Genomic DNA, 27,770 nt, shown 5'->3' on the forward strand with positions numbered 1-27,770 from the left:
AATACTGTGTTTGAGATGTGAAATGGAAACCTGTTAAGAGCAATTCTGTCTAGACTGGGGCAGTTCCTGAGTCTGTTGAGTAAAATAGTATGATCAGCTGTGTGGAAGGCTGCATTCAAGTCCAGAAAAATGAGGATAGTGTGATGACCAGAGTCTGCAAGTCATGCATTACTCTAAGCAGGGCTGATTCCATACTCTCTTTTTAAAGCCAGATTGGAATTAGTCAAATACAATTTTAAACTTTAAAGTTTCCTTCCATTTCTAAACATTGCTTGAGGCTGGAAGGCATGTTTAAAATAGGCTAGACAATGCCAGATGGAAGCTTTGTATTCACAATGCAAAAAAGCCAAGCAGGGATAAAAACACTTTGGACAGCTTGGAAGGAAGAATATCAAATTCACAGGTAGTTAGATTAATATAGGAGGCGATGTTGCCTAAATCCCCAAGTATAATGGGTATAGATTAATTTAACAGCATGGTGGAAGGAGAGGGCTCAGGTGAAAGTACAGGTGAGCCAGCAAGAGTATTTGATGCTTTGATGTTTTCTCTTCCTTTCTTTTCACAGTCCTCTGCAGAGGTGACACAAAGCTTGGCCAATGTGTACTAGACTGTTAATTGTATTGAGGATACATTCTGCAGCCGAATGGCTTTTTAAAATGCATGTGTACACGGTTTGCTTCGAACAGGGAATAGCAAAAATCCCATTTAAATCAAATCAAATAATTTCATGATCTGAAATGCAATCTCTCTAGGAGATGGAGTTCTTGTCTAAACCCTGAAGGCAACGTTCACATGTAGGAGACAACAGATGCTTCTTAGAATTAAAATATGTATACATAGTTAAAAATGCAAATGTGAAACAATTATCAGAATGGTTAACATGAATATCACAAACTTATATAATATTAGCTTTGTAAGCCAAACACACTATAGGACCACCACTGACTGCGTTCAACAACCCTCCTACTACAAACATGAGACACTTTGTTGTTCTCACCGCCTGAGTTTTTTATTTGCTGAGCAATAGTTATGCATACATACAAACATGCATGCATTCAACTGTCTTGTGCAAAACAAAAGAGGAACAACTATAACAAGCTATAATTGATAGCGATATAGATTGGATAGAGTCCAAACTGAGGCTGTTGTTTATCACTTGCAGCCCCTACTGGCAGGTAGGTAAGACTGCCCTCGCATGGACCTGTCGGTCACTGTCGACACAGTATTACATTCGTCAACTTCAATCTACCCAAATTCTCCCATGTGACCCCCCTCCTCCGTGACCTCCACTGGCTCCCTGTTGCAGCACGCATCCAATTCAAGACTATGGCATTGGCCTTCAGGGCCATCAATGGAACGGCACCCATCTACCTTCAAACACTGGTCAAACCTCATGCCCCGAAGCGAGCACTTTGCTCCTCTACTTCAGCTGGCCGGCTGGTACCACCATAGCTGAAATCAAACAAATGTCGCTCAGCAAAGTCCAGACTCTTCTCTGTTCTGGCGCCTCAGTGGTAGAACGAACTCCCGACCAATGTCAGGACAGCAGAGTCATTTGCCATCTTCCGAAAAAGGCTCAAGACTCACCTGTTCAGACTTCACCTCGACTCTAGATAGCATGGCTCACTAACACCCCCCCCCCACAAAAAAAAACAAAAAACCCTTACCTATAGCACTCTGATCATAGCACTGTCGCTCTTAACGTACTACGTTACTCAGATGAGGACCTAACACTTGTTCTATTTTTAGCTCTTACTTAATCGGCAATGATACGTTGATACGATGGTTTCTTTGTTTCCTTCTTTGACAAATTTTGTAAGTCGGACAAAAACGTCTGCTAAATGACCTAAATGTAAATGTAAAGAGTAGTGAGGAGTCAACAGTCAATATTGGTATATTTCTATTAAACTATGTTGTCAACACATTTATTTAAAAAAGTGAGAATCATTGCAACCATGAGAGATCCTTTAGCATACCTTCATAAATGAGCCCCACAAATATTAGGATGATGATCAGCAGTATGCAAGATTAGCCATGGACAGACAAAGAGATGCACGCACACAATCACGCACACCAAATACATCATCTCCAGGCCGAGATATTGAGATGGATTTTGCTGTTTATAATATGTTGAAAGTACATTTGTGATGGAAGACGGAACCTATGAATAATTTATAACACACAAAACAAATTTATGATGAATAAAACCTCCACTAATCCCACGACACTTCTTTCCATGTAATTATATCTTCATCGTCCACTTCACACACCTTCCCCTCCCTCCTATGTACACCAAATCACTGTGTGTGTGGAGACAACAGGTGTTGTGTTCCTTGCTCGCTGTCTAAACATGGCGTGAAATGGGGTGATGATGGCTCTATTTGTTTAACCATACTCTGTAGCTCTGCGTAAGCAGCACAACATAAAATAGCAGGGCAGCATGGAAATGTTCCTTTTCCCTCACTCATTACACTATTATGCTAAGCTGCATGCTCGACGATGAACCAGATGTTGTGTAATTAACCTCAGTGTGAAGATTCGTTCTGCCCTATTGTCTCTCACCTTCAAGAATGAAACAGAAACCAGACTGAGGCAGCGATAACGGAAGGTGCTCCTGAGGTTTCACCGGGCGCACAAACCGATCTGAGCCGAGCCAATTGCAACCCGGTCTAAACGCAGCTAAAACTAATTAAGCATTGTTTGCAGATAGCTTTCCCTACCATTGTCTCTGTAACCTTCAGGGGAGGGGAGGAACAATATGTGGAGGTAGACTTCAGCATACATCTTTAGCATAAATGAAACAACAGTGATGTTAAAGTTTGTTAATTATGGGTTGTCCTTGAAATCAAGCCCTGAAAAGGGGATGTCATTCTGTATCTAAAATGAAAAAAAAATGAATGTTGTAAAATTATGAAAAACAATTGTCCGCCTGCCACTAGAATCACTTTTTTTTTTTAATTTAAAGCGTATACTGGAGGCTCAGCTGTGTTTTCTTTTTTTAACTGCTTTTTTTGTTTTTACAAGGAATTCATAGTTTGATAAATGAGGGTGATTGTTCTCATGGCTTTCATTCGGACTGCTTGACTTTTTGTACACCTCTTAATCTCCTGCAACATCTGTCACTGAGCACCACTGTGGCTTTAGGGTTAATAGTTCACTTCCCATGATGCATTGCATCTATCAGGATTATTAACACGTTGAAAAAAGTTACATAAAGGCAAGGATGGACAAATCAGCATCTTCATTGGAGCCGTTTCATGGACATTGTGTAATGAGATTAGTGTTATTTATTATAAACTTGTAACTGTACAATGTTACAAGATAATAACTAAATGAGCAATAATAACATGTTTTGGCAAGAAAAAAAAGACATCTAAAGATGACACATTGATAGTTTACAAGGGTGTAAATGAAACAGAACAATATACAGTAACCCAGACAGTCTAAACAAAGTCATCCATATCATCTACTGGTGTCTCTGCGGTGAATGGTGCATACTTAGCCAATCAGGATGAGCCAACAAGACCAAATGCCTCATGCTCTTGGTAAGGCACTCACACTCGCAACCTAAAAAATAATTATCAAATCATCCAGGGGAAAAAACTTCTCTCCAAGAGATCTCTCCATCATCTTCATCTCAACTTAATTTTATTAACATATCGCTCCTGTCATTCAGAAATGTGGCCAGAAGAAAAATAAGACAATTATACAATAACATATTATTTTGAATCAATAAGTAAATGTCAATAATAAAACAAAATAAAAAAGTGACACAAATTGGCAAATACATTAATTAAAAATTGAAAATTAAGATAATGTTATACCATTAACCCAACCAAACCAGATTAAAAAGATGATTTCCTTTTAGAGTTTGGCATTTCAATATTTAGAGGCAATAAGTTCCACACTTTAGGGGCATACAAACGGAAGGTACTCTTTCAGAACATTTGAAAAGAAAAGCAGGAGGGGTGGTACAAAATATTAACAAAGTTGTCTGATGTGGAGAGGAGCAAGGCCATTTAACACAAAAAAAAGTAAAATAACTTTAAAATCAATTTGAAATCATGCAGATGGCAGTGCAGTGTGCAGTAGGTTAATGTGGTACATTGTATTCCCATCCTCTTCAAGCCACAAGCTCTGAAAGTAGTTGTGGAATGTAACTACATTTATTCCAAGTACTGTGCTTCAAGGAATACTTCATCCCTGAAATGAAAAACTCTACACCAATGACTCACTATGTGTTACCTTGAATTATTGCTGGGAATCCAAATAATCCAAAAACAGAAATGTGTTATACAAATGATAATTTTGGAGGGGATGTATTCATTTAACTACTGTTTTGACATACTACATACTTTATTTGAGTGTTTTATTGTCATGCTACTTGATAGTTCAATTCAAAAATTTCAAGAGGGAAATATTATTATATACTGTATATTATTTGCATTTGTTTTGTAACTAAGCTATGCTGTTACGGTATTATTATATGAAACATAATTTTGGTTCAGAAACGTAGATATTCAATGTATCTGGTGTATCTGGCCCAATGATATTGTCATCTGTACTTGATCTCTCTCCGGCAGTTGTAGCAAGACAATTGCTGCCTTTATGTGCATGATTTTTGGACTGAGATAAATTGCTATAAATGCAGGTCCTTTTTTCTTCAAAGCAACTTGTTGCACTCGCAGTTTGTTTACAGTGCCAGCCTCCTGTTGTGTATACTCACGCACCCACACAATCACACACCCACAGCAGGGTGACGACACCAGTCGCGGCAGAAGGTCAGAAGGCCAAAGCAGCATAAGCATCATTGCATGGATATGCAAACAAACACACTCCCCTCTGTCACTGTGCTGCATTCCTAAAAACAACACCATGATTTCCCTTGTGTATTTTGTGTGTGTGTGTGTGTGTTCTTTGTGTTTATTTCTCTACGCACTCATGTTTGTGTCTTTGCTGACCTGTAACAGCTCCTCTTGGTCACCGCCCGCCTCCAGCGCTACGGTAACCGAAGCAAAAGGACGACTGGCCATCTGCTGTCGCTCTCTCATCAGCTGCTATAGAGTGAGACAGAAATAAAGGGATTTTTAATTCATTTTCAGATAAGTTACACAGACAGTATTTGCATACACTGTATTTAACTTGGAAAACAGATTGTTATTCATGTACAGTTTGAGCACAGTCACCCACAGCTGGTCACTGGCATGCACCACTGGGACCAACTAGAGGTGGCCTGGCCTCTTAAAGGTAGTTACTGAACAACAGAAGAGAAGGTTGCACAATTTCTCCCTTGCACCCATCTGGACTGCAGCTTTTACTCAGCAAACAAATGGTTCATATGCCTGCTTTTCTAAGCGATAACCATGTGCCATTAAGAAGAAAATCAAGTTTTAAAGGAAGTAGAAAAGACTAATGGGGACAAGTAGGGAAAGGGAGAAACTGGAGAAAGTTGGAATGTGGCATAGAAGTAGAAAGAGAGACAGAGAGCAGAACAGTAGAGGAAGAAATACAAGAAAAGGATAAAAAGGAGGAGAGAATGAGGTATGGGGAACAGTGGGGAGCAGAGATCAAAGCAGGATGGTTGAAATGGTTGAAAAATGCACAGGAGCGAGGCGAAGAGGAATGGGGAATTGCAGGTGGTGAATGGGGGAGGAGGCGAAGGGAGTCAGAAGGGAGGAGGGTGGGCAAACTTCATTAATGAGGAAATGTCAGATGAACAAAGGCAGATGGCGAGGCCTTTATCAGCATGAGGTCCAAACACCCAGGGTGAAAACACAAACACGGATATGCAAGACATGGAAAAAAAAAAACAGAAATACATATTGGGAACATAGATACACAAAGACACACCCACTCAAAGAAGCACAGCAACATCAAAAGTAGTAAAACCGAAAGTGTGCATCCGTATCTAAATTGCTATGAGGAAATAAAAAAACAACAACATCATGCTCACTGCACCCGCATCTATCTCTCCATCAAAATCAATGTTTCCATGCTCTCTCCACTTCACTAAATACATGTTAATGGGGTTTGGTTTCTGCATTTAGCTTGGGGGTTGCCACCTGTTTCACACAAAACAAACTAATTTCTGGTCGTTTATGCGCCAAGCTTTAATCATCAGTATGTTGGTTGTAGTTTCGGCAGATAATCTGGTGCAGCCTCCGCCACAAACCAGTGCTGGGAAGAGGGAGAATCTGGGCTGCAGTCTGTGACACTTCTAGGGCGGAGAAACTTTTTTATTTATATTCTGAGATCCTTTTATTACCTACAGTATGTTTCTCATCACTATCTGCTATCAAGTATCCCATTAAGGCATATAGATTTACCCAAAATATACAACCAGCAACGACAAAGTGAAGCACGTGAAGGATTTAAGATACATCTGAGAAAATTGGAATAAAGAAAGGGAAAAAAACACGTGGAGAAAAAAATGGATAGAAATAGAAAAAACTGTTTAAGGAAATAGAAAAAAAACCAAGGAAACAGAGCAGAAAGATTAGCAAACAAAAGAAGCAAAGCCTCCTAAATGTCAATGGCCTCCACGCTATGTTACCTCTCCCTAAACCGAAGCACCTCACACACCTTTGTGTCCTCTCCTGTTGCTGAGAAAAAAAGGCTGCACATTGACATTAACCAGCTGTCAGGTGTTGTGCTAGTGCTCCGCCGGCTGCTCGCTTGCCAGTGTCAGACTCTTTAAGCATGAATGAATACTACACCTGTAGCCACATCAGCGCAGTCAGGCGCTCCAGCAGGAGCGACGACCGCTCTGCTAGCATGCCGCCGTGCCAGCTAACGTGATGTCTTCTCTTGTTATGCTACGCAAATGCTGCTCGGATGACAGTGTGCGCTTGCTAGCAACGCTGTTAGCCTCCTGCTGATGTCAGCTCAGATTTGTAAGAGCCGAGGTGAGAAGGTGTGGGAGAGAGCGAGGGTGTCTGTGTACTGTGAGCTGTGAGGAGGTAATGTCTCCCCTTTAAACAGTTGTAGACCTTTAGAAATGCATCATGTTTTGCTGGACTGTCAGTTTGAAAAAAAATGTAATGCGATGCTGACTTTTACATTGTGTGGATTCAAGGCTTCATACCTAACCGACAAAAAACATACAAGCATTGATCTAGTAGGCCAACTGGGCCATGGTTAAAGGAGAGTTTCACACAATTCTGACTTTAAAGAACTTAAAACAAGACTTTAAACAATAATTCAATGGTTGCAAAAAGCTCTCCTTCTAAAGGGATTTCAGTTTGAGTTATGGGGAACACAATCAACTGAAGCTTACTTCAGCATAAATGTGTTGTAATGGACATGTGGGCAAGTGTGGAAAACTCTGAGTCAACCTCTTCCCCTAATCACACCAGTTCTGCCTTCGCTTCTCAAACATTAAAGCATAATCATAAGGTTTCAAGCATTTGAACAAATTGTGAAACTGCTTTGATCATTTTAGTAAAAACATTTGAGTCAATTGAAGAAACAAGACGACAGTCATGTTCCCTTTTTACAGTTTTGGATGAGACTGCACTGCTTAATATGGAATACAGTCCAGTAAGTGTTTTTGAGGGGTCTTCATTTGTTATTGACTATAATATCTTTACTGAACTTGTGTTTTGTTTGGTGGATCCGTGTGAATTGATGTCATATGAGTTCTCTCAGCTCGTTCTTCCCTGAAGCCACCGCTCCACTGATGAGATAACTGGTCAAGGTGAGCTAGGTCACATCTGCGCGTGTGTTGCAACCTGAAAAATCAGTCTAGACAGTGGAATAATGTTGGGACATAAAAAGAAGACGTAATATTCAGCACTGTGTTAAGTTTTAGAATCTCATGAAATTGCGAGCGTGTGTGTACTTTTTTTGGGGGGCCGTGCATGTTCGTGCAATTCAAACAGATTACTGCCCGTGGTTGCACATCGCGACTACTTGTGTTTTTAATGCCCCCTTTGATAAGTCCTTGAGTGGGCAACAAGGACAAGGCGACGACCATCTTCTCTGTCTGCCTGTCGGGCTGTAAATCAGCCATAAAACGGCTAATTAACTCTGCTGTGCTGTAAACAAGCTGTGCCACGCTAGACACCACCAACTGGATGACAAAGGGAGGGGGAGAGCAGACAGAGCTAGAAGTGCGTACATGTCTTAGGAAGAGGGAGAGAGAGAGAGAGAGAGAGAGAGAGAGAGAGAGAGAGCAAGAATATTTAGTTATTTCCGTTTCAAGGATTTTAGCTGGATGCATGAAATACATACTGAATCGCAGGAAGACACAGGGGTAACGTTTTCTGTGAGGATCTGTCCATATTGAATGTGCCTGTGTTTACCTAGCCTCAAGGAGAATCATGATGTCCAAGCAGCTTCCATTCCTGCATCCATCCATCCATCCATCCAGCCGGCCGTCTCAGCTGGACGGACAGATGCATAAACAGCCAGGAGAAAAATGAGAAACACTGCAACAATGAAGCCATGGTGAATTACGCTTCACAGAACATGGCTCAACCAAAGTAACACCTGCGAGCTCAAATTGCCAGTCCTGTTCGATGAATTGGAAATATCTGTGTAATGTGCTGTTTGCAGATTTCCGGATGCACTCCTGTGCAAATGATGGGTTTAGAAACATGACTAGTGGCTCACTGCTATTATGGCTGTGATTAGACATCACATCAGCTCTGTGAGGCCAGAACTAGTGGCATCACATCCGCAAGCCTGCATACACATGTCAGTGTGGATGTTTGTGTGTTGGCACATAGCGGTCGGGGGATAATGCAGTGGCATGTATCACGTATTCTGTGACACAATATTGCTGTAAGAACCCTCTGAATGGATGTGCCCATTTGGATTAGTGTGCATTTTCTTTTTCCATACAAACGCATTGATTGACACAAACTCTATGACCGCATGTATGTGGACACACTGGGACACATACTTTATTTATTTTCGGTCTGGGACTGTTTTTCAGGGTTTGGAACCCCTCATTCCAATTAGGGGAATCATAATGATACAACAGAAATAATACAGTATATTAGACAAAAGTGTCCTTTCAACCTTTGGGGTTGGGTAGGGAAGTGTAGGGAAGACACTTTTTTCTTTTTCAAAATCGCCCACTACACAAAGCCAAATTCAAAAAGAAAGCCTTGACTGGTCCGGAAAAAGGGGAGGCTGCAATAGCTGCAGATTAATTACTATAGTTTGGAAATGACACATACAACATCACAGGTGGATATGGACGTGGACTTGCATGTTATAGAAAGCTCCTTTCAAGTTCTCTGACCACTAAGTTCTGTACACTACATGTCAACATTTTCCACAGATTCTAAAATTATTCACACATATATTGGCATTTCATATAGAGCAAACATAGGTTTACACAGGGTTGCCAACTCTCACGCTCCTGGCGTGACACTCACGCTTTCACCATCAACCTCACGCTGTCACGCACACAAACAAAATGTCACGCCAACATAAAAAAATTCTCCTGTTCATTTTCTGTGTATCTAGCAGCTGTAACATCTGCCTACAACGTTATCACGGCAGTATTCTCTGAGCGTTGATTCGCTGAAAACCATGCACCTGATACGTCACAGTTTCCTGTGAAAAAAGTTCAAAACATAGGTTCAGAGTCGGAGCCCACTGATGCGCGTTCGAAAGTTTGGATGTCAACGAAGATCCGTATTATTGTCATTTCTTAACACTCTCCGATGACAATCAATCAAGGTGACCTGATAAAATAGCCTAACAAATACATTTGTGTGCTTTGTCACAGTAACCTGCCCCAATATCAGTCTAATTGTGTGCTGAGGAGACAGTAGAGACTTCAACTAGTTGCTAACGTTATCTCACGTGCGTTATGAGGGCTAGGTAGCTGCTAATAACTAAATAAAAGGCTCATGGTGCAAATTACGTTCTTGTAAAAACGGATGACGGACATGGAGAGAAGAAAAATCAAGCAGAGCTTCAGCAGGTAAGCTGGTCACGTAATGATTTATGTTCAGTTGTTTGTTAGCGAAAAGAAAAATGTTACCCTAGGCTACCTCTTTATAAAAGATGGACAGTGTGCCCTCCACCTAATGCCTCACTCAAATATGAACTTGTCTTACTAATGTTAGCACAGGTCTAGGCCTACATGTCATTTTAATGGAGATGTCATGTCATTGTGATTAGGCTACCATGTCATTATAAGGCTGCAGGTTTATTTTTTGAACACAGCCTACCTTTGTTTTAGATAAAGGACACACAGATATACACAACTCTAGGGAGCTGGGGGTTTTGTGCAATCAATAAATTATTATTTTACAGTTTTTACCGTTTTTCAGAGTCTCACTCCAGCCAAAGTCCCAAAGTTGGCAACCCTGGTTTATATATTAGCACGCGAAATAAAGAAGAAGAAGTCGGATGAGGAAGACACACAGACAAACACGAACAAATAAACAAAGAAAACCCACCCGACTCACACAACTAAATGTGCTGATGTGAACCTTCGAAACAACACATTTCTCATCCAACATGACTGCTCCAGTTTCGCCTATAGATGTAATGCAACATCAGCGGCCATGTTCCTCCAGTCCATCTGTAACCTAACTAGATGGTTTAATCAATGCCACAGAAGGCTGCAGGTTTAAGTCTGATTAATGTTTTAATCAGAGATACGAGGGAAACAACCGTTCCTGGACAGGGGTTATAACTCTTCCTGACTGTTCCTGAATCCACAGAGAGTCAGAGTTTCACCATGTTGCAGGGTTTGCTTTACAAGTGTTTACGCTAAAGTCGGTGTTTAACGGAGCCCTAAGATGAGCATCAATGTAAGTTATAATCGCTATGATGATGATACAATGGCTGCCTCTGAAAATTGAAATTGTGGAAAACTCTTCACTCCACTTATCTCAATGGCTACTGGATCACTGTATCTCCTAGTGTCCCATGAAGACTGTAATACTTCCTTCTTAAAAGGTGTCTGCTGGGTTTGTCAAAACTACATGCAAATATGAGACAATGGATGAAAAGGGGGACCGTGACGGTAGATTTTTATGGTTCAGCACCGAAAGTAAAAGGCAAACTCTTCCTCTAATGTAAAATTTGGTCAAGCATTATCTGACTCTGCAAATAGCTGTCTGTTTCATTGTCAGAGCAGGAAGGTGCTATATATCTTATATAACTGTGACACATAACAAATCACCGTCTCAGCTTTTTGGATCTCAATGTTTGGAAAGGACTGTTCATGGGCACACAAGTTAGTTGGACGGTCCCTTGCTGAAGGAAAAACAAGCTGTATTTCTTCTAGCTCAACAGATCCTGTAACAAGACCAACAGAGATGCTGCTGACATCTTGCATATGCTAGATGCTTGGTGTCAAGAAGAAACCTCAATGAACAGGAACCCCCAGTTACAAGATATTACAAGTGCTTTCCAACTCCAGAGACTCCAAGACACACACACAAATACTAAGAGATTCCTCCCAGTGAGCATTGTTGGAACCAAACAGAACTCCATAAGATGTCAACTCAAACACACACAGATGTACGCATTCATACAACCATGACTGATACTGATAAGTATTCAATTATTCAATCATTATGTGGCTTTTGAAGCTCAGTGCTGTGACTGGAAAAGATAGGATTTGTGGCTTTGCCTCTCGGCTTCATATTTGATATTAGCTATTGAAGAAACAATGAATCAATTCAGGCGTAGTGTCCGCAGAGGCACCGCTGGTTTGACACAACGCTGACACACATGGGTGCTCTTGTGGATTTACATCATAAAAACACTTGGAAAAAAATACCAAATGTGTCCGTTGGATGTGTGCAGGCAATCAGGTGTAAGCACTGACTAAAACTGAGACTCACAGATACATATCTTGCAATTTGTATGCCAGCAAGGCCAAGAATCGAGAGGCGATAACAAATCTCATTTCCTATGTGTTTGCCAAGTTTCCAGAGACATTTGTCTCCTGGCTGAATGAGCTGAATGGGATCTGAGCAGAGTAAATGAGGGCACAGATATCCTCCACTGATAGAATCCGCCACACCACACCAGCTTCCAAACACACTGGCCGCCGGGAGTGGACAAAGCACTTGATAATCTTGTTCAGTGGTGGCTGCAAGACAAAGCCTTTGTTGTGTGGTCCCACAAAATGAATACCACCAAAAGATCTGTCGTCATGTAAGGTGACTAACAGTTTAATAGATTCCAGTGGAGACCCAGAGTCATCGGCCCAATCCCAATGCCCCCCACCCCAAAGCCCTTAAGCTCTGAACCCTCTGGGCCTCAACTGGTGTCACCTGGTAAATGCTCGAATGATTGAGGCTGGAAGGGCCTGAATGGCTTAAATACAAATGGGACAGTGCTTTGTGGCGATGTATCGTGTTGCTTTTATGACACCAAAATATGTCATGTACAGTTGTGGGTATTAATTTTACTCTTTTTTTATGTCGATGTCTTCCAGCTTCTTACTTTACGAGATGAGGGGTGTCATATAATATAATTAATTGAATATATTTCAAAATAGCTGAACAATCTTAAATCCTAAATGTAGATTTTTCTTTGTGAATGTAATATGCCAGGCTGAACAACTATGTGTCACACCTCAGGTCTTCCCCTGGTAACCCCATGTTTACCACGGCTATGCTATGAATTGTAGGTAATTCCCTCAGGCAAAGTAAGCATGAGGTTAAAGAGCCCTCAAGCACTTGACAATTTGACCATGGGATAGCCTTAAGCCCTGACGGACTCTATGGGAATGTGCCTGTGAGCCTGTGAGTGTGGACATTGGGATTGGGCCATCCTGGATTAGAAGAATGACTCAATGGATGAACCACAGCGCTTCCCTGCTGTGTGTCCAGCATGTTCCAAATAACCAATAAATCACCACAAATGATGATGCTTTGGAGCTATGTGGGAATGTGAAAAGGAGGTGCGTTTGTAGATACCACAACTCCAGCATATTCCACTGCTCAGCTGTTGATTTGAATGTTCCAAACACTCGCAGTTACTCCTCAAAAACCAAACACGATTTGCTATCACTTCTTCATAGCTGCAAAGCTTCATCAAAAAAAATATATTAACAATTTACTGGCAAAGTGTTTTTTGTTTGGAACATTCTGAACATATATTACCTTGCACAGTAGCTGGATTACTGCACAGTCAATTAGTGAAGAGACCAATCAGAATCCTTTGGCAGCTATGGTGCGGCTTAGTTGTGTGGTGGGTCCTGAAGAGGCGAGAGTAGAAGCTGCAATAGCACCAGTTCTATCAGAACTGGAGGGTATTTATTTATCAAAAGAAGAGCAAAGAACACCACTGAAGGCTTTTATCAATGGAACATATATTTTCACTTATCTCCCCAACTAGCTTCGGCAATAATTTGACAGATGGTTCATCCAATAACCTACCAAGTATTTTTTGAAGCCCCTTCCCTTTTCCAAACAGTTTCCATTCACGATTTCAAACAAAGCAGCTGGCAGGTCAGGTTAGAACATATAGATGGGTAACAGAGAAATAGATTATCCCATTGGAAGCCTGTGTAACTGCTGTAAATAAAGGCTCAGTAGAGCCTTTTTGGATTTTGGGATGTGTCACTCTTTCAACCATTCGAGGAAGAAATCGGCTCCTGTTCATTTCTGTACAGGATGAAAACCAATTAACAGACTTTTGGGTATTTCCTTTAATTGGGAAATACATAACATTTTACATGAAGTCTGCATTAAAGTTTGTCACGTGAAGTTTAGAAATGTTTACAATACATAACCTCATGACAATTATGGAACTTTCTAACAAATTAATGCAGAGTTGAGGTTCACTGTGAATTGTACCCAATGGAAATGGATGGAAACCGACAGCGTGAAATTCGCAGGAAAACAAACAAAAATCTACAGCATGGTTAACAAAATGGGCCCATGAGGTGAGGCCTATGTGATTTGGAGGAAATTGACTAAAGCTTGCAAAACCACTGGTCCTTCAAGGTCTTCACTAAGCGATGTAGAAGTGAGTGTAGAGGCAGGACTTTATAAGAGAAAAACACACACAAAATGTCTAGGTCTGGTCAGGAAACTGGACCGAAAACCATCCCTAATACAGCTACAACAGATGTAGGCAAGATGTTACAATACAGCTTGAGTGAGCCGCAAAACCTGATCGCAGCAGAACATCTTCGACACCGCCTGCCAGGGTGGTAAAATAAATCCCCATTGATTTGGAGAGCTAATTAGAGAGGGCCAGAGAGACAAAGAGAGGCTGAAAAGGCTTATAGATTGTGTGGCTTGTAGCTGTTACTCTGAACAAGGCAGACACACTCTTGTGTTATGACCAATAAGTCCCATTCACAGCTAACTGGCTGGCAATTACAGCTAACGCTTCGACTGCTGAGAGAAAGGGGGGAGAAAAGGCAACGTGGGGACAGAAATATTCCACATCACAAAGAACAAAAATAGGCCAAATCATTTGGGTTTGTGAGAAACACATTTTATAATACACGTACAGTTTGGTAGCCTCAACATTTTCAAAAGTAAATCTGAACTATTGAAGCAGAGAGCCATCTCTCCAGACCTAACGGAAATAGTTTTTTCCTACCATGTCTAAAGCGGACCCCAGGAAGACTTGCTGCGCTTATAGGGATAGGGATATGTACATACAGCATGTATCTATCGGAATAAGATGGACTTTGAAGTATCTGAACCTGACCTTTTTAAGCCAGTCACAGCTATTACAAAGCAAAGTCTGACACCAATGTACACAGAAAACTGTCACAATGGAGCATGGATATAGTAGATTTATGTAAATCTGAATAATTTATGTGAATAAACCAGACTAAACTTTCAAGAAATACAGATGGAGGTGTCTCAAAGCTTGACTCAAGTGTCATTACGTGAGAAAATATAGGCTGTTGGATTGACTCGCATTCTCTCTGTCTCTGTCCGTCGCTCTATTCCTCAAATGTAGTGACCACAGTGTTAAGCAGTGTGGTGACCTGGTCCACTAAATTACCAGCCGTTAACAGACAGAGAGAGAGAGAGAGAGAGAGAGGTGGTAGGAAAGAAAAGTGGGCCATTTTCAAGGGTCATCCATTATATGCCATCACATTAGCCCTCATCATGGGCCTGCTCCGACAGTCATCATCCATTCCCATTCTCCACAGGCCATCGCACACACACACACACACACACACACACACACACACACACACACACACACACACACACACACACACACACACACACACACACACAGGAGGAGAGACCACTGCGGATAACTAGGCTGTGTGTTTGTATCCTCAACTCGTCTCTCCAGTCCAGTTTCTTCACATGGCTGATAAAAGTTCAGCAGCTGCAGTTAATCTGCTGTCCCTGGCACATCTAACTCTCCAGTTACACTCACAACTTTCATCGGTGCAAACAGACCTAAAATGGTAAATGGCCTCATTTATATAGCGCTTTTCTCCAAAGCGCTTTACAGGAATGACTGACATTCACCCATCCACGCACACATTCACACACCGACGGTGGAGTCAACCACGCAGGGCGACAGCCAGCTCGTCAGGAGCAATTAGGGTGAGGTGTCTTGCTCAGGGACACCAGGCACTCAGCTAGGAGGAGCCGGACAACCGATCTTGCGGTTGCCAGCCAAACACTCTACCTCCTGAGCTAAACCCCCCCGTAACCTGGGGGCCTGTGTGTGTGTTTGTGTGTGTGTGTGTGTGTGTGTGTGTGTGTGTGTGTGTGTGTGTGTATGTGTGTCTTCTGTATGTAACCCACAGAGAAAACAATACATTTTATATGCAAAACACACAATGTGCAACACAGTTTTTGAGATGATTTTTGCCTTTATTTTATAGTGGATAGTGAAAACAAGCAATTCATGCCTCCTGTCACGATGTTGATTTAGTCTTGTGCATACAGTCAATACTGGTACAGTAAGTGACTGACATTTCTTGCATAGCTCTTTGCCATAATAAAGAGGCACCATCCAAAAGACTACTAAAGTTGTGAGTTGTAAAAGTGTTAGCTCCTGGTGTCAAATTAAACAATGTAGGGTGAATGTAAATACATGTAAGTAAAGCTGAATTCTTCTTTTGAGGGGTTTCATTTAGTCTAGTCCATTTTGGGCTGGTTGTATGATGGCATTTTTCAATTATTATGTAATATAATTTGTATTGCATACAATTCTAAACTTCTTGTGAGAGGTTTTTTCATTGTGTGCGTGTAGGTGTGTGTGTGTGTGTGTATGTATAAATGTGTCAGCCAGAGGAGGAAACTGGAGGTGGTTCTTATTATCGCCTTGACAGTCTGATTTACAAGATTTAAACAAGCGTACATCCCTGTGACCACATTCTCACACAGACACTAACAAAAAAACACACCTGCACACACACACACACACACATGCACATTCCTCTATGAGCACACTGGTCTGAAGCACTGCCAGGCCCCAATCACACAGACTACGCAAACATAGAGTGCACGCACTGCCCACTCTCTCTTTTGTTGTTGTTTCTCTCTCTCTCTCTCACACACACACACACACACACACACACACACACACACACACACACACTCTCTCACACACACACACACACACACACACACACACACACACACACACACACACACACACACACACACACAGCGCTTAGGTTTCCTTGGGAACAGTGTTTATCCCGTTCATTTAGTCCATTTAGCCACGTGTCCCATTAGCATCAACCTCCCATCTGTCTGCCCGGCCCCCAGAGGGGCTCCAGTGTGTGCGTCTGACTGCGCAACTGGGAGCAACTGCACTCGTGTCTATGATGATGGCCAATCTTGTGTGTAGGTGTGAGTTTGTGTAGTTTATGTTACCTTCTGATCCCCCACACAAACTAATCAAATATCAGATTAACGTTAATCAATTCCCACCTGCAGCAGCGTTGCCATGCATAATCATTATTTCTGACCTCTCTGGTTGGCTGGCTGGCAACCTTCCTATCCACCAATTACACCCCGCAGCTGACAGGCCGGCTGACTGCCACTTCCTGCCCTGTGTCCAATTAGATTACGTCGACAAAGCGACCCCAGCCGGGATAGGTCGGCTGATGTTGTCGACCCCGGGCCAAGGAGAGCAGCTGTGATTGGGTGTTCAGGGGCCGACAACCGCAGATGCAAACCTTTCCTTAATGAGATCATTACGTCCTCATAATGTAGTAATGTGAGGAGATATTTAATCTCTCTGGGCCCAACTCAATGTCATCTGTGATTTTATTCACTTTGAAACAACTTCATGGCGCACGCAAGGAACCCAGCGAGTCAACAGAATAATCTCAGCGGAGGTGTCTGTAAGAGCTTTAATTGGTCCACTAGAATGTTTTTTGGCGTTTAGGCACAAACAGATTGACATACGGGATCACTACAACACATTCTCACACCAGTGTGTCAAATGACGATGCTTGATCAGAGGCACTAAGCATGAAACATGATGCTCTACATACCTCCCTTATGTCAGTTTTACAGGAGTCGGTATAATCTCATTACATGCAGTCTTTCCAAAACACACTTACTAAGTTACTAACAACTCGAGTGTGAATGATTCTAAACTCACAAGACTACAGAGTTGATGTGACAAATTGTCAATTTTTACTTTTATTTTTCAAAAGTGGTCCTTGAGACACCCACTCTAGCAGCAACTACCACAGAGGAGGTTTTGCATATTTGCCACACACACACACACACACACACACACACACACACACACACACACACACACACACACACACACACACACACACACACACACACACACACACACACACACACACACAAACCCCTGGATTGATTTATCGTCCTGGCTGGTGCGATGGCCTCTAGTTTTAATTAAATTGGCTGATAATAATTAGAACAAGGAAAACAATTACACTTGTTTAAGTGTGCATTATTTATTTATTTTAAATATGTTGTGCATTTTTTATTTTATGTTGTTACCACATGCTTTATATCGTTAGTATTATCATGTTAAATCTTATTTTGTTTCACGCTATCTCATCCATGCAGCTTCCCTTTTTTTTAAACTTTGATGGTGCAGTTTCCACCTGCTCCCACTGTCTTTACTCAGCTTAGTTAAACATATGTTGGTCTAATCTCTGCACTGAACACACACAAAGTCACTTTATTTCATCCAACTCAAAAAAATGGCATATTTTGCCAAAATATCAGACTACATTTTTGACAAAACAAATGGATCATTGTGGAGTAAAGGCATGTTAAGCAGAGGATCTTACAAGACACTTAATTAAAAAACTTTCTGGCATTAGATTTTTTATTTTTTTTTAATCGCACATCATCATCTCTCTCCGCCTGTCTTTCTTTTTAATTTATCCATCCCTCCTTCCGTCTCTCTCAGTGCCAGTGAAACGTCGGTGTGGAGCTGCAGAGCTCGGCACATCATCAACACAACAAGGCCCCATCTCATTAACAATGGCCTCAGCTCGCCAATATACAACTCATCAATGTGTATATTGGTCTGTGTGTGTGTGTGTGAACGCCCACCGTGTTTGTGCGTGACACAGTCAGCAACTTTCGTGGGCAGCCTGCAGGCCTCATCTCGAGATGTTTTTAACAAGGAGTCGCTCAATCAATCTCTGATCGATAACTATCTGGAGCCCGCCAACATAAAGGTGTGTGTGCATGCGTGCGCCATGCTGACTAGCTCAGACATCTAGGTATAGCGCTGATCCTGTCGGGCCTCGCTTCAGTGCCGATTGCCAGCTGTGGAAATGAAAAACCAGCGGCGTCTTTTTTGGCTGAGCTATCGGCGTCCAGGAAGGAACGCTGGCAGGGAGAGAGAAGTCAATAATGTTGGGATAAACAAATATTCTGGGAGAGACGGCAAGAGAAAGATAGTGTGAAAGAGAGAGAGAGAGAGAGAGAGAGAGAGAGAGAGAGAGAGAGAGAGAGAGAGAGACGGGGAATTCGAGAGCAGAGTGAGGGAAGCCGACGGTTTTGCCAATAAACAAGCCAGCACAGCACTATTGCAGATTGCCATAGAGCTTAAGTATACAGGATAGAGGCATTAGAGGGTCGGCCCCATCAGACCAATGCAACAACAGCTGATCGTGCATCTGTGTAGGCCCTGTGTGTATACGAGAATGTGTTGAAAGCGGCGCGTTTGCAATGGGAGACACTGTGTTCGTGGGCATTCACATTTAATTGATCGATGAGCTGGTCTGAGTGGTTCACTTTCAAATGGTTTCTCTATTATTCATTTGACTGTGTCCATAGAAATATCAGCCAAACATCACATTGCACACTTGCCAAAGGACTGCAGTATACATAATGATTATGTAGTCTTCCAGTATACAACAAATATGTTGGATATTTTATTATGGACTTCCGTTTGTCCACAAGGGCACTGTATACAACCTGGAAAGGGCCTTCCCTAAAGTTTCCACCAAGTTTTCTTATCTAAGTGACCTCGCCAAACTTAAACACTTTGCGATTGGTACAAAATGAAAAGTGCGTTATAAATAAAATGTATTATTATTATTATTATTATTATTATTATTATTATTATTATTATTATTATTATTATTATCATTAATAAACAGCCCTAGACCAAAAGTACAGACCTTTTACAGCAGTACAGCATTTTTCAACCTCAAATCTCTATGGTATTACACAAGCAACATAATCATGTTTTCAACCACTCCACACCACAAAAAAATGAATTTCCTTAAAAAGAAAATTAATAAATAAATGAAATACATCATTAATCAATAGATAATGTATTATTGTATTCAGATAGCAACATTGGAGTTATTTTACATGATGCTTCTGTTATTCAATGCTTTCATCCAGCCTTTAAAAAAAGAAAAGTATATTGTTGTCATCGTTCATATTAATTGTTTGTTTACTTGTTTGTCTTTTGTAACTTGACAGCATTATTAATCTCCCCTCAAACATCCCTGCAGGTGAAATTAAGGTTGATGATGAGATCAAAGCATCTGAATGAATGCCTGCACATCAGGTGTCCTCATGTAATCCCTTTATGTTCAGTTCAGCAACGTGTATGTGAGCGTGTATGGCTGCATGTGTGTGTGTGTGTGTGTGTGTGTGTGCAGCAGCCAGTATTGTGGTAATTTGTTGCCCTGCAGCTTTGAGTAGCGGCTCATTATCTGAGCTGATTCCCATCTTCCATCCCTCAGGGCTGTAACAATCACAAAATTATTGATTCGCTCCGCTCCCCAAAACAATGGATGGTGGATAAAACCTTGATGGAATAGATTTCCAACCCGCCTGGTTTCGCCGCATAAAACTTAGTTAATGTCTGTGTCATCCCAGTGGTGTTTGCTCACTTTCTCCTTGCTCAGTTTGCTCAGTTTTACTTTACAAGTCTCCTGAGTTCTACTTTTCTGTGCTTCAGTAACAGAATTCCAGTAAAAATCCAGCTCTCCTGCCAGGTCACCATGTGTGTCATTCTCATAAATACAGAATTGTGTGTTTGACAGAGTTATGAAGAAGAGGAGCATTTTTTTTAATGTAAATTGCATCAATTGAATGTTGCAATATGTTTCGTATTACTGTAAAACATCAACATCTGGTCTGTCGGAGCTAAATCGAATCAATGTTGAGACCTTGCGGGAGAATTTGCCGCATTGGGAGTGAGAACGGCCTGGTATATTTTTGCTTTTTCTGTGGCAATATTTTTGTGATAACTGGGAGGTTACTCGATTTATTCTTAGTACGGGATACGTTCCACTGCATTGAGTCTGAAGAGTCCCACAATGACAGTGACACTGATGCTGAAAAGCTACATGAAAAGACAGGAAAAAGCTCCCGAGCACAGGGGACAGAGAAGTCACGCAAGATTCAGGGCTGCGTCTAAAGGTAAACTACCACGGTAAAAGCCACTGGAACAAAGCTGTCCTCCTCTGAGGTGTGTGAGTGAGTGTGTGTGTGTGTGTGTGTGTGTGTGTGTGTGTGTGTGTGTGTGTGTGTGTGTGTGTGTGTGTGTGTGTGTCTGTGTGTGTGTGTGTGTCTGTGTGTGTGTGTGTGCTTACTGCTTACTAGTCCACGAACAAAAAGGTAAGGGCTCTCAGACTAGATATTGCAAGCCAGAGTGGTTGGAAGAGTAAAGAAAAACAGTGAGAGAGAAGATGATTGATTCATACTGCGATAACGCAACGTTATTCCACATCACACAGCGTTCACACAGGAGCAAATTTGCGATGTTGTTCTTGAAAGAGGAAAAGGGATAGCAATAGAGCGAAAATTGTGTATTTGTCGGTGTGGGAATGGGGAGAGGTGTTCGATGAAAGAAGATGGGGAAGACATGAGAGGAGGAGGGGAGGTGTAGAAGGAGGTGGTGGCTGAACTCTGGATAAACGGAGACAGACAGGCGACAAAATGTAGCGTGAAACAAAACACTGTGGCTGGAAAGCTGGAGGAGAAAGTGGAGAGGGAGTGATTTGATTTCTGACTGCTTTTTCAATGCAAATGTTCCACACAAAAACGGTTAAGTTCAGTGTGCATTACATCCCATGATTACTGTGATTTGATTCCATCTTTATATTCTTGTTTTATTTCATTGCTTTCTTTCAAGCTGTTTTATGCTATGGGCCCTTTGGCCAAACAGGACAATCATGAAATGTTGTGGCCTTATATATAAAGCTGTTATGGAAAAAGTACTAAATAGTTGTCCATTTGTATTTACACATCAGCTGGACATTAAGTTTCACTTTGAATTTGAATTGGATTGATATAAAATGTGCTTATTTTCTTTTTATGCCTCTTTAAATACGAAGATGACAAAAACTCAGATTTATATAATGACAAAATAACACATCGGCCCTTTAAAACGTGGCTATAAAGCAAGGAAAAGAAATAAAGCAGATCCATGTGCTGAGGAGAGAAATAAAACCCCATATTTTATGCTGCAGAGCAACTTTTCAGCTCCTTTGTTCCAAACCATTAATAAACACAGCACTAATGCACTTCCATTCGTCTTACTCAAAGCCTTATGCGAACTAATATTAAACCCATTGTTGGAACTCCCTCTTCTACACCTCACCAGTCCAGCATGAAAAATAACCCATTTTCTCACATTACGCTGTTTTCCATTTTGATCAATGGAAATTTTGTCATTTATTTTGACGGATCAAAGTAGCAGATTTTATACAGGAATATATTTATATGTTGTTTATTAAAATCAATTCCGGTAATTAAGTCATTTGGTTTCAACAGTAACAAGGCTGCATCATGTTAGACATGATTTTCAAGACTTTAAATGATCTACAGAATGAGTATGGTTCCCTGACAAGAAACATCCTCTGTCCTAGCAATTATTAGTATTATAATTATTATTAAAAACTGTTCTAACCTCAACCAAGTATTTTTTGATCCCCTAAACAGAGTTTATAGCTCAGAAAATGCTTGTGCATTTTTTTTCTTACATGATTTTGAAAAAGCTCTGAAAAACGATGTCATCCTGTTGATAGCAGTTTCATATTACAGCATGCTTGAGTGGGTCGTTTTGGACGACAGTGACTCAGTATTTTGTTATTGAGACATCATGACCTTGTGTATTTTGTATACCACTTCACATAACCTAAATTACATGAACAAGATACTTGAAACCATCAGTGTTAGATGTTGCAATTATAGGCTTGCCAACTATGGCAAAATAACCTCCGAACTGGCCAAATGTCTGTAATTCCGGCTGAGTGGAAGAGACAATCTTATGTGGTTCAGCTCATTGGAATTCAGTCTCAAATAGCACAGCCATATCTTCCATGCAGAAATGAACCCAGGAAGAGCAGCTGTCCTTGCCTGAAAATAAATCACAGGACAAAATATTCCCTGTGATTGGGTAATTGATGAGGAGCAGTTGTCCTTCCTCGTGATTGGGCAATTGACTCAGGAAGAGGATTTGCTCCTGGTTGTGATTGGCTCAGCAGGAGTGAGTCCTCTTGAGAGGCTGCTGAGTGTCACTCCAGACGTAGATGTATAAGAGTGGAAGTCAGCTCTCCGCTCAGCTGCAATTACCTTCTTCCTTCTTTGTGTCCCTCTCTGTGTCCCCCTCCATGTCCCTCTTTCTGTGTCCCCCTCTGTGTTCCTGTCTGTGTCCATCTCTGTCCCTGTCTGTGTACTCATTATGCATTTCATATCAATCAATAGTTTATAAAATGTCTTTCCAAACTTTCAATTTGTGATTTAAAAAAAAAAAAGGCTGAAAACAAAAAGGGCTTTCATAGAATGAACAATTTACAAACTTGCCAATCAAGTCACCTTAAAGGAGAAATATTTGCATGCAGAAAGTCACTCTACCTTTTTTATCCAAGTTTGTGCGTGTGAGCATGCACGGACTAGCTTAAGGACGGTGCTCTGCACTGCTCTCATATGGCAGTTACAGCTGATAACACCGTCCTGACTGACAGCGTAACACCCACCCTCCAGTCCCTCCGGAGGTAAACACTGTTCACCCAGTCAGCACATTTGCTGTAGTTTGTACTGTTATTGCTGTTAGCACCGTTAGCTTTGAGCTGCCAACTCAGCAGTTGCAATGTTGAGAGCCATTGAGAGGCAATCAAAAGTTCCCCAATCTTGTATAACATACCTTTAAATGCTTAGGTGTAGTGTTGGAAAAAGTTTTTTTTATTTTTCTCTCTGGCATATGCAAACACACTTCCCTTTACTTTCTCCCCTCTTCTTTCTGTGTTACACCTCTGGCTAAGCATTTAACTTATCTGACCACCTTAGGGCGCTGTGAATAAGTAGACAAATAGATCCTTTCCAGAACACCTCACACATCCTGACCAGACAAGATATGGGCCAGTCACTCCCCTCAGACTGCTCCACCGCTGTTTACGATCTGTCTGCTCTGTCTGGCCGCCAGCGAGGGGAGGGAATTGGCTCTGCAGAGTGTCCGTCACAGCTCGCCACCCACCGTTACGAGACAGATAATGTATCGAGGGTCACAGACCACGCCTCTTCGGTCTCGTCTCGCTGTGTCCAGTGAGACGCTTCACAAAGAAACAGCAGAGAGGAACCACTCAGTCACATGTCCCTCGTCCACACATGTACAGTAGCTACACGCACACACACCATACTATCCAATCGCAAACACACACGGTCCAGTGCTCGTGGCATAAAGCTCCTTTAGCTAATAGCTGGCAGGGCGGAGCGGTGACCATGGTAGAGTCACTGAACTCAAGAGGGGATGTGATGTGATGAGGTCACAGTGATTACCATTACAGAGCTGGGTGGACCAGTCAAAGAGCTGCGTGGTCCTATATTGTGGAGACCAGTGACTGTCAATATATTAGCTGTTAATGTCTTTGTTATAGGGGGCTGCTGAAAGAATTGGTCAAGACTTCATCTGACCTTTTTATCTGTTGGAAAAGTTGTACAAGCTGTGGTGGTGTTGAGGTTACTTTCACCTCACAGCAAGGGGGGTTGGGCTAAATTTCGGGTAGATTTTCCTTCTGTGTGGAGTTTGCATGTTCTCCCTGTGTGAGCGTGGATTCCCTTGGTGTACTCCAGCTTCATTCCACAGTCCAAAGACATGCAGGAGTGGTTCATTGATGATGACTAAATTGCCAGTAGGTGTGACAGTGGAGGGGAACGCTTGTCTGTCTCTACGTGCTGGCACTGTGATAGACTAGAAACCTGTCCAGGGTCTACGCTGCCCCTCAAAACGACCCTGAACAGAATAAAAGGTGACTGACAATGAATGGATGGAGAACAAGCAATTCGGAAAGTCTCATTCGACTTGCAAAGGCACAAATTTCAATTTCATTTTGTGCAATTTATTCAAATGTTCCTATTTCCAAAGTGTTTGTCGGTAAAAACAAACAAACAGCCAACCTCCAGATTACTCATCGCTCTCGCTCCTACTGCCTTTCAATTTCTACATCCACAAACTTACCCCTATCCTGGGAAAAGTGTTGCTTTACTTACTTGGCAGAGAGAGCACGGAGCTAGAAGGAGATATTTACTGAATGGCAAAACATGAGTTGGATTGGAATCTCTGACTGCACCTATAATCTCATTCATTTTCATGTCTACAGATGTGGTGATGTCTGAGTGCCTTCCACTGGTAACTTTGATTAACCAATTCGCCGTTGGTTGTAAAAAGGGAAATGCAAAAGTAAGTCATTTTCTTAGAATCTAACCACAACATTGTGAGATTTCTGTTTGTATAGCAATTGTAAGCCGTTTTCACCGCCATGTTTAAAACGATGCAGCTTGGTCAGACCAACGCTAACCTAATACATGTATGTCACGCACCCAGCTGTTGCATTATGGGCAGACCAACTGACACGGTATAAGATCCAAACAAACAGATGTCTTTTGTCTACGAGACCGATATTCATCATAGTTTGAAACTTGGCGCACTGACCAGGCTGCTTTATTGGATGCATTGGAGTGAGAACATAATCGCAGTTGACAATTCCTCTTTAACGATTCCTACAGTACGTAGTTTCACTGCTGTTAATGTGTCTGTGTCTGTGTAGGCCAGTGGGTGGAGGATTTAAGGGGGGGGGGGGGGGGGGGGGGATTATGCTCCACCACCCTCTTCTAATCAACTCTGATCTTGACTTGCATCTACTTTTGATCCCTTCACACGTCCACCATTTATCTAATATCCGCTTGGCAGAATGAAGTTGTATTCCTGTTACATCCATTAGAGAGAGATATAATCTGTCCAAATAATAGCAAGGAGTGTTGGTAGAAATTAGTTATGTATATGTTATAGTTATTTTCATAACTACATTACTGTTTATTCACACTTCCATAACACATCCTACCACATATTTTGTTAGCAAAGCTGTTACTAGTCTTGCTTTATTATCTTCCATCATTCAAAATCGAAAATGATTTCGTAAGAGTTCATGTCAAACTTGTAAAACACGGACTTTGCTATCAAAGTCTTCATATTCATCTCACAATTATAATAACAATGTCAAACTTTTGAATAATATTTTGGATATTAAATGCCATTGTTTCTGTGTGGCAGCTTGGAGCTTGAAAGCCCTGATGGCTAAAATGTTAATAAGCTAGCTAATAAAGGGAAGGGAACAGTATTTAGGCTGTCATGGCTGGCTTCTCAGCTGCAGGGGCTCTGTTGTTTGTTTTGAAGCACTAATAATGGCTGCACAGACTTATAATTATGAACTTAGTGAGGTGAGGAAATTACTAGAGATGAATAGACAGCAGGGGACCAGATTGTTGGAAGGCACATATCAGAGTCTGTTCCTGACTCACTCCAATGACGGGAGGTGGAAATGAATAAGCCTCCATCCAAAAACAAGATATTCATCATTTGCAAAAAAAAATCTGACATCGCCTGCAGAATATCTGCTCTCATAGAATTTTTTATCTTTTTGTCCAACACATTTTCAAATCAAGCAGCTTGTTCAGTGGCACTAAGCTCCAAACTACGCTCTACATATGCTTCAAGCGTTGTGCAATGACAATACACTTGTTACATGCTTTTCAACTTTCAACTTCACAGAAGGTCTAGGCAACAGCAAATTCTTAGTAAGGTTTAGGAAAAGAGTATGGTTGACGTTAGCTTGACTGACTAATGACTACTAATTAGTCAGTCAAGCTAATGACCACTGAGTGCCAAGTCGATTGAAGAACACAGATCTCTGCATTGTCTGTAGTGCAGAGTCTGCACGCCATCGCTCTCTGGCAGCCCTTTCATCGCAACTCTCCGTTCGTATATTCGGGTTCGGGTACGGACGCCCATCAAATTCAAATGGCTGATCGACATCAAATTCTTTGTCATATTCAGTATCTGTGTTCGTCAATCGACTTGAAGGGACCTAATTTCAAGATGGTGCCGACCGGCAAATGACTCAAGGTTCTCTGTATAAACAGTCCTTTTTAATAAACTATCTGTACATTTGCAAAGTTGTCAATGCCTTGTTTTATATGTTAGGACCCTCATTATACTACCAAAGAAGTGTTGGGCTACTTTGGGTCTCGTAAATTGTCTAAAATTAGTGATTTCTTTTTGCCATGAGAGATACCCCTTTCGCTACCACTGTTAGCATTTTTGAAGCATCGGCTAAATGCATCGGATTAGCGTTTTTTTTGCTCCCCAACGGACATTCGAACTCGTAATAATGCTTACACATATTTCCCCTTAAAATTTGCCTCAAACAATGACAGCAATCTCCGGGACCAGTGTCCTGTGTTTGTTTGACCCATCAGCCTCCCCTCCCTTCCACCGTGTGTGGACTATCATGCACTTTATAGTTTGTCAGTTGCTCTGCCTGCAGGTGGATGTGTCGCATACACATGCTAAACCAGCTTCGGTATCAGACAATGACCAAGCTGTGACGTGTTGGAAGTGAGAACGAGTTGTTTTATATTGATGAAGTTACAAAAAGAGGGAGAAAAACATTGTGCAACACTCAGCAAGCTGACCTAAAGCATCAGTGACACAGTATTTGCCTGCAGAGCCTGTATGAGATATGTTTGGTGTTAAAGCGGTGTTTAACTTTGCAAACTTAATGACTACCTCACATTTTCTATACTTTCTATAATAAGCCCATGCACGCACTTCTGCTCAGGCTGAGGTTAGGTGGAGCTTTGCTGGCAAGTATGCCCGAATCTGTATAGTGAAAAAATAATGACCCTCTTATGTGTCCCCATTATGTTCTTTTAAGTCCCTCATACAGACTGTAGTCATATAAACCCATTTTCTTTTATCACTCATATTTTTTTCTCATTCAGTAAAAAAATAAGGTAATCTGTTTGAGTGGCTAAGTTCACCGTACACATTATCTCCACCTCCTTTTCCTCACTTTCTCTTTCATTCTCTCT

The 27,770-nt window shown here is 41.5% G+C and overlaps 1 protein-coding gene across 2 annotated transcripts in view; it reads right to left on the bottom strand.

The window, feature by feature from the left end:
* atrnl1a (attractin-like 1a) overlaps nt 1-27,770 on the bottom strand; it is a 248,380-nt gene that overhangs the window by 42,424 nt on the left and 178,186 nt on the right. For both annotated transcript variants that reach the window (XM_084020523.1, XM_084020524.1), the window contains one exon: nt 4,962-5,057. In XM_084020523.1, the coding sequence (XP_083876649.1) occupies nt 4,962-5,057 (96 nt within the window). The remainder of the gene's footprint in view (nt 1-4,961; nt 5,058-27,770) is intronic.

This window comes from Eutrigla gurnardus, assembly GCF_963514095.1.
Source record: "Eutrigla gurnardus genome assembly, chromosome: 11".
NCBI classification, from domain to species: Eukaryota; Metazoa; Chordata; class Actinopteri; order Perciformes; family Triglidae; genus Eutrigla; species Eutrigla gurnardus.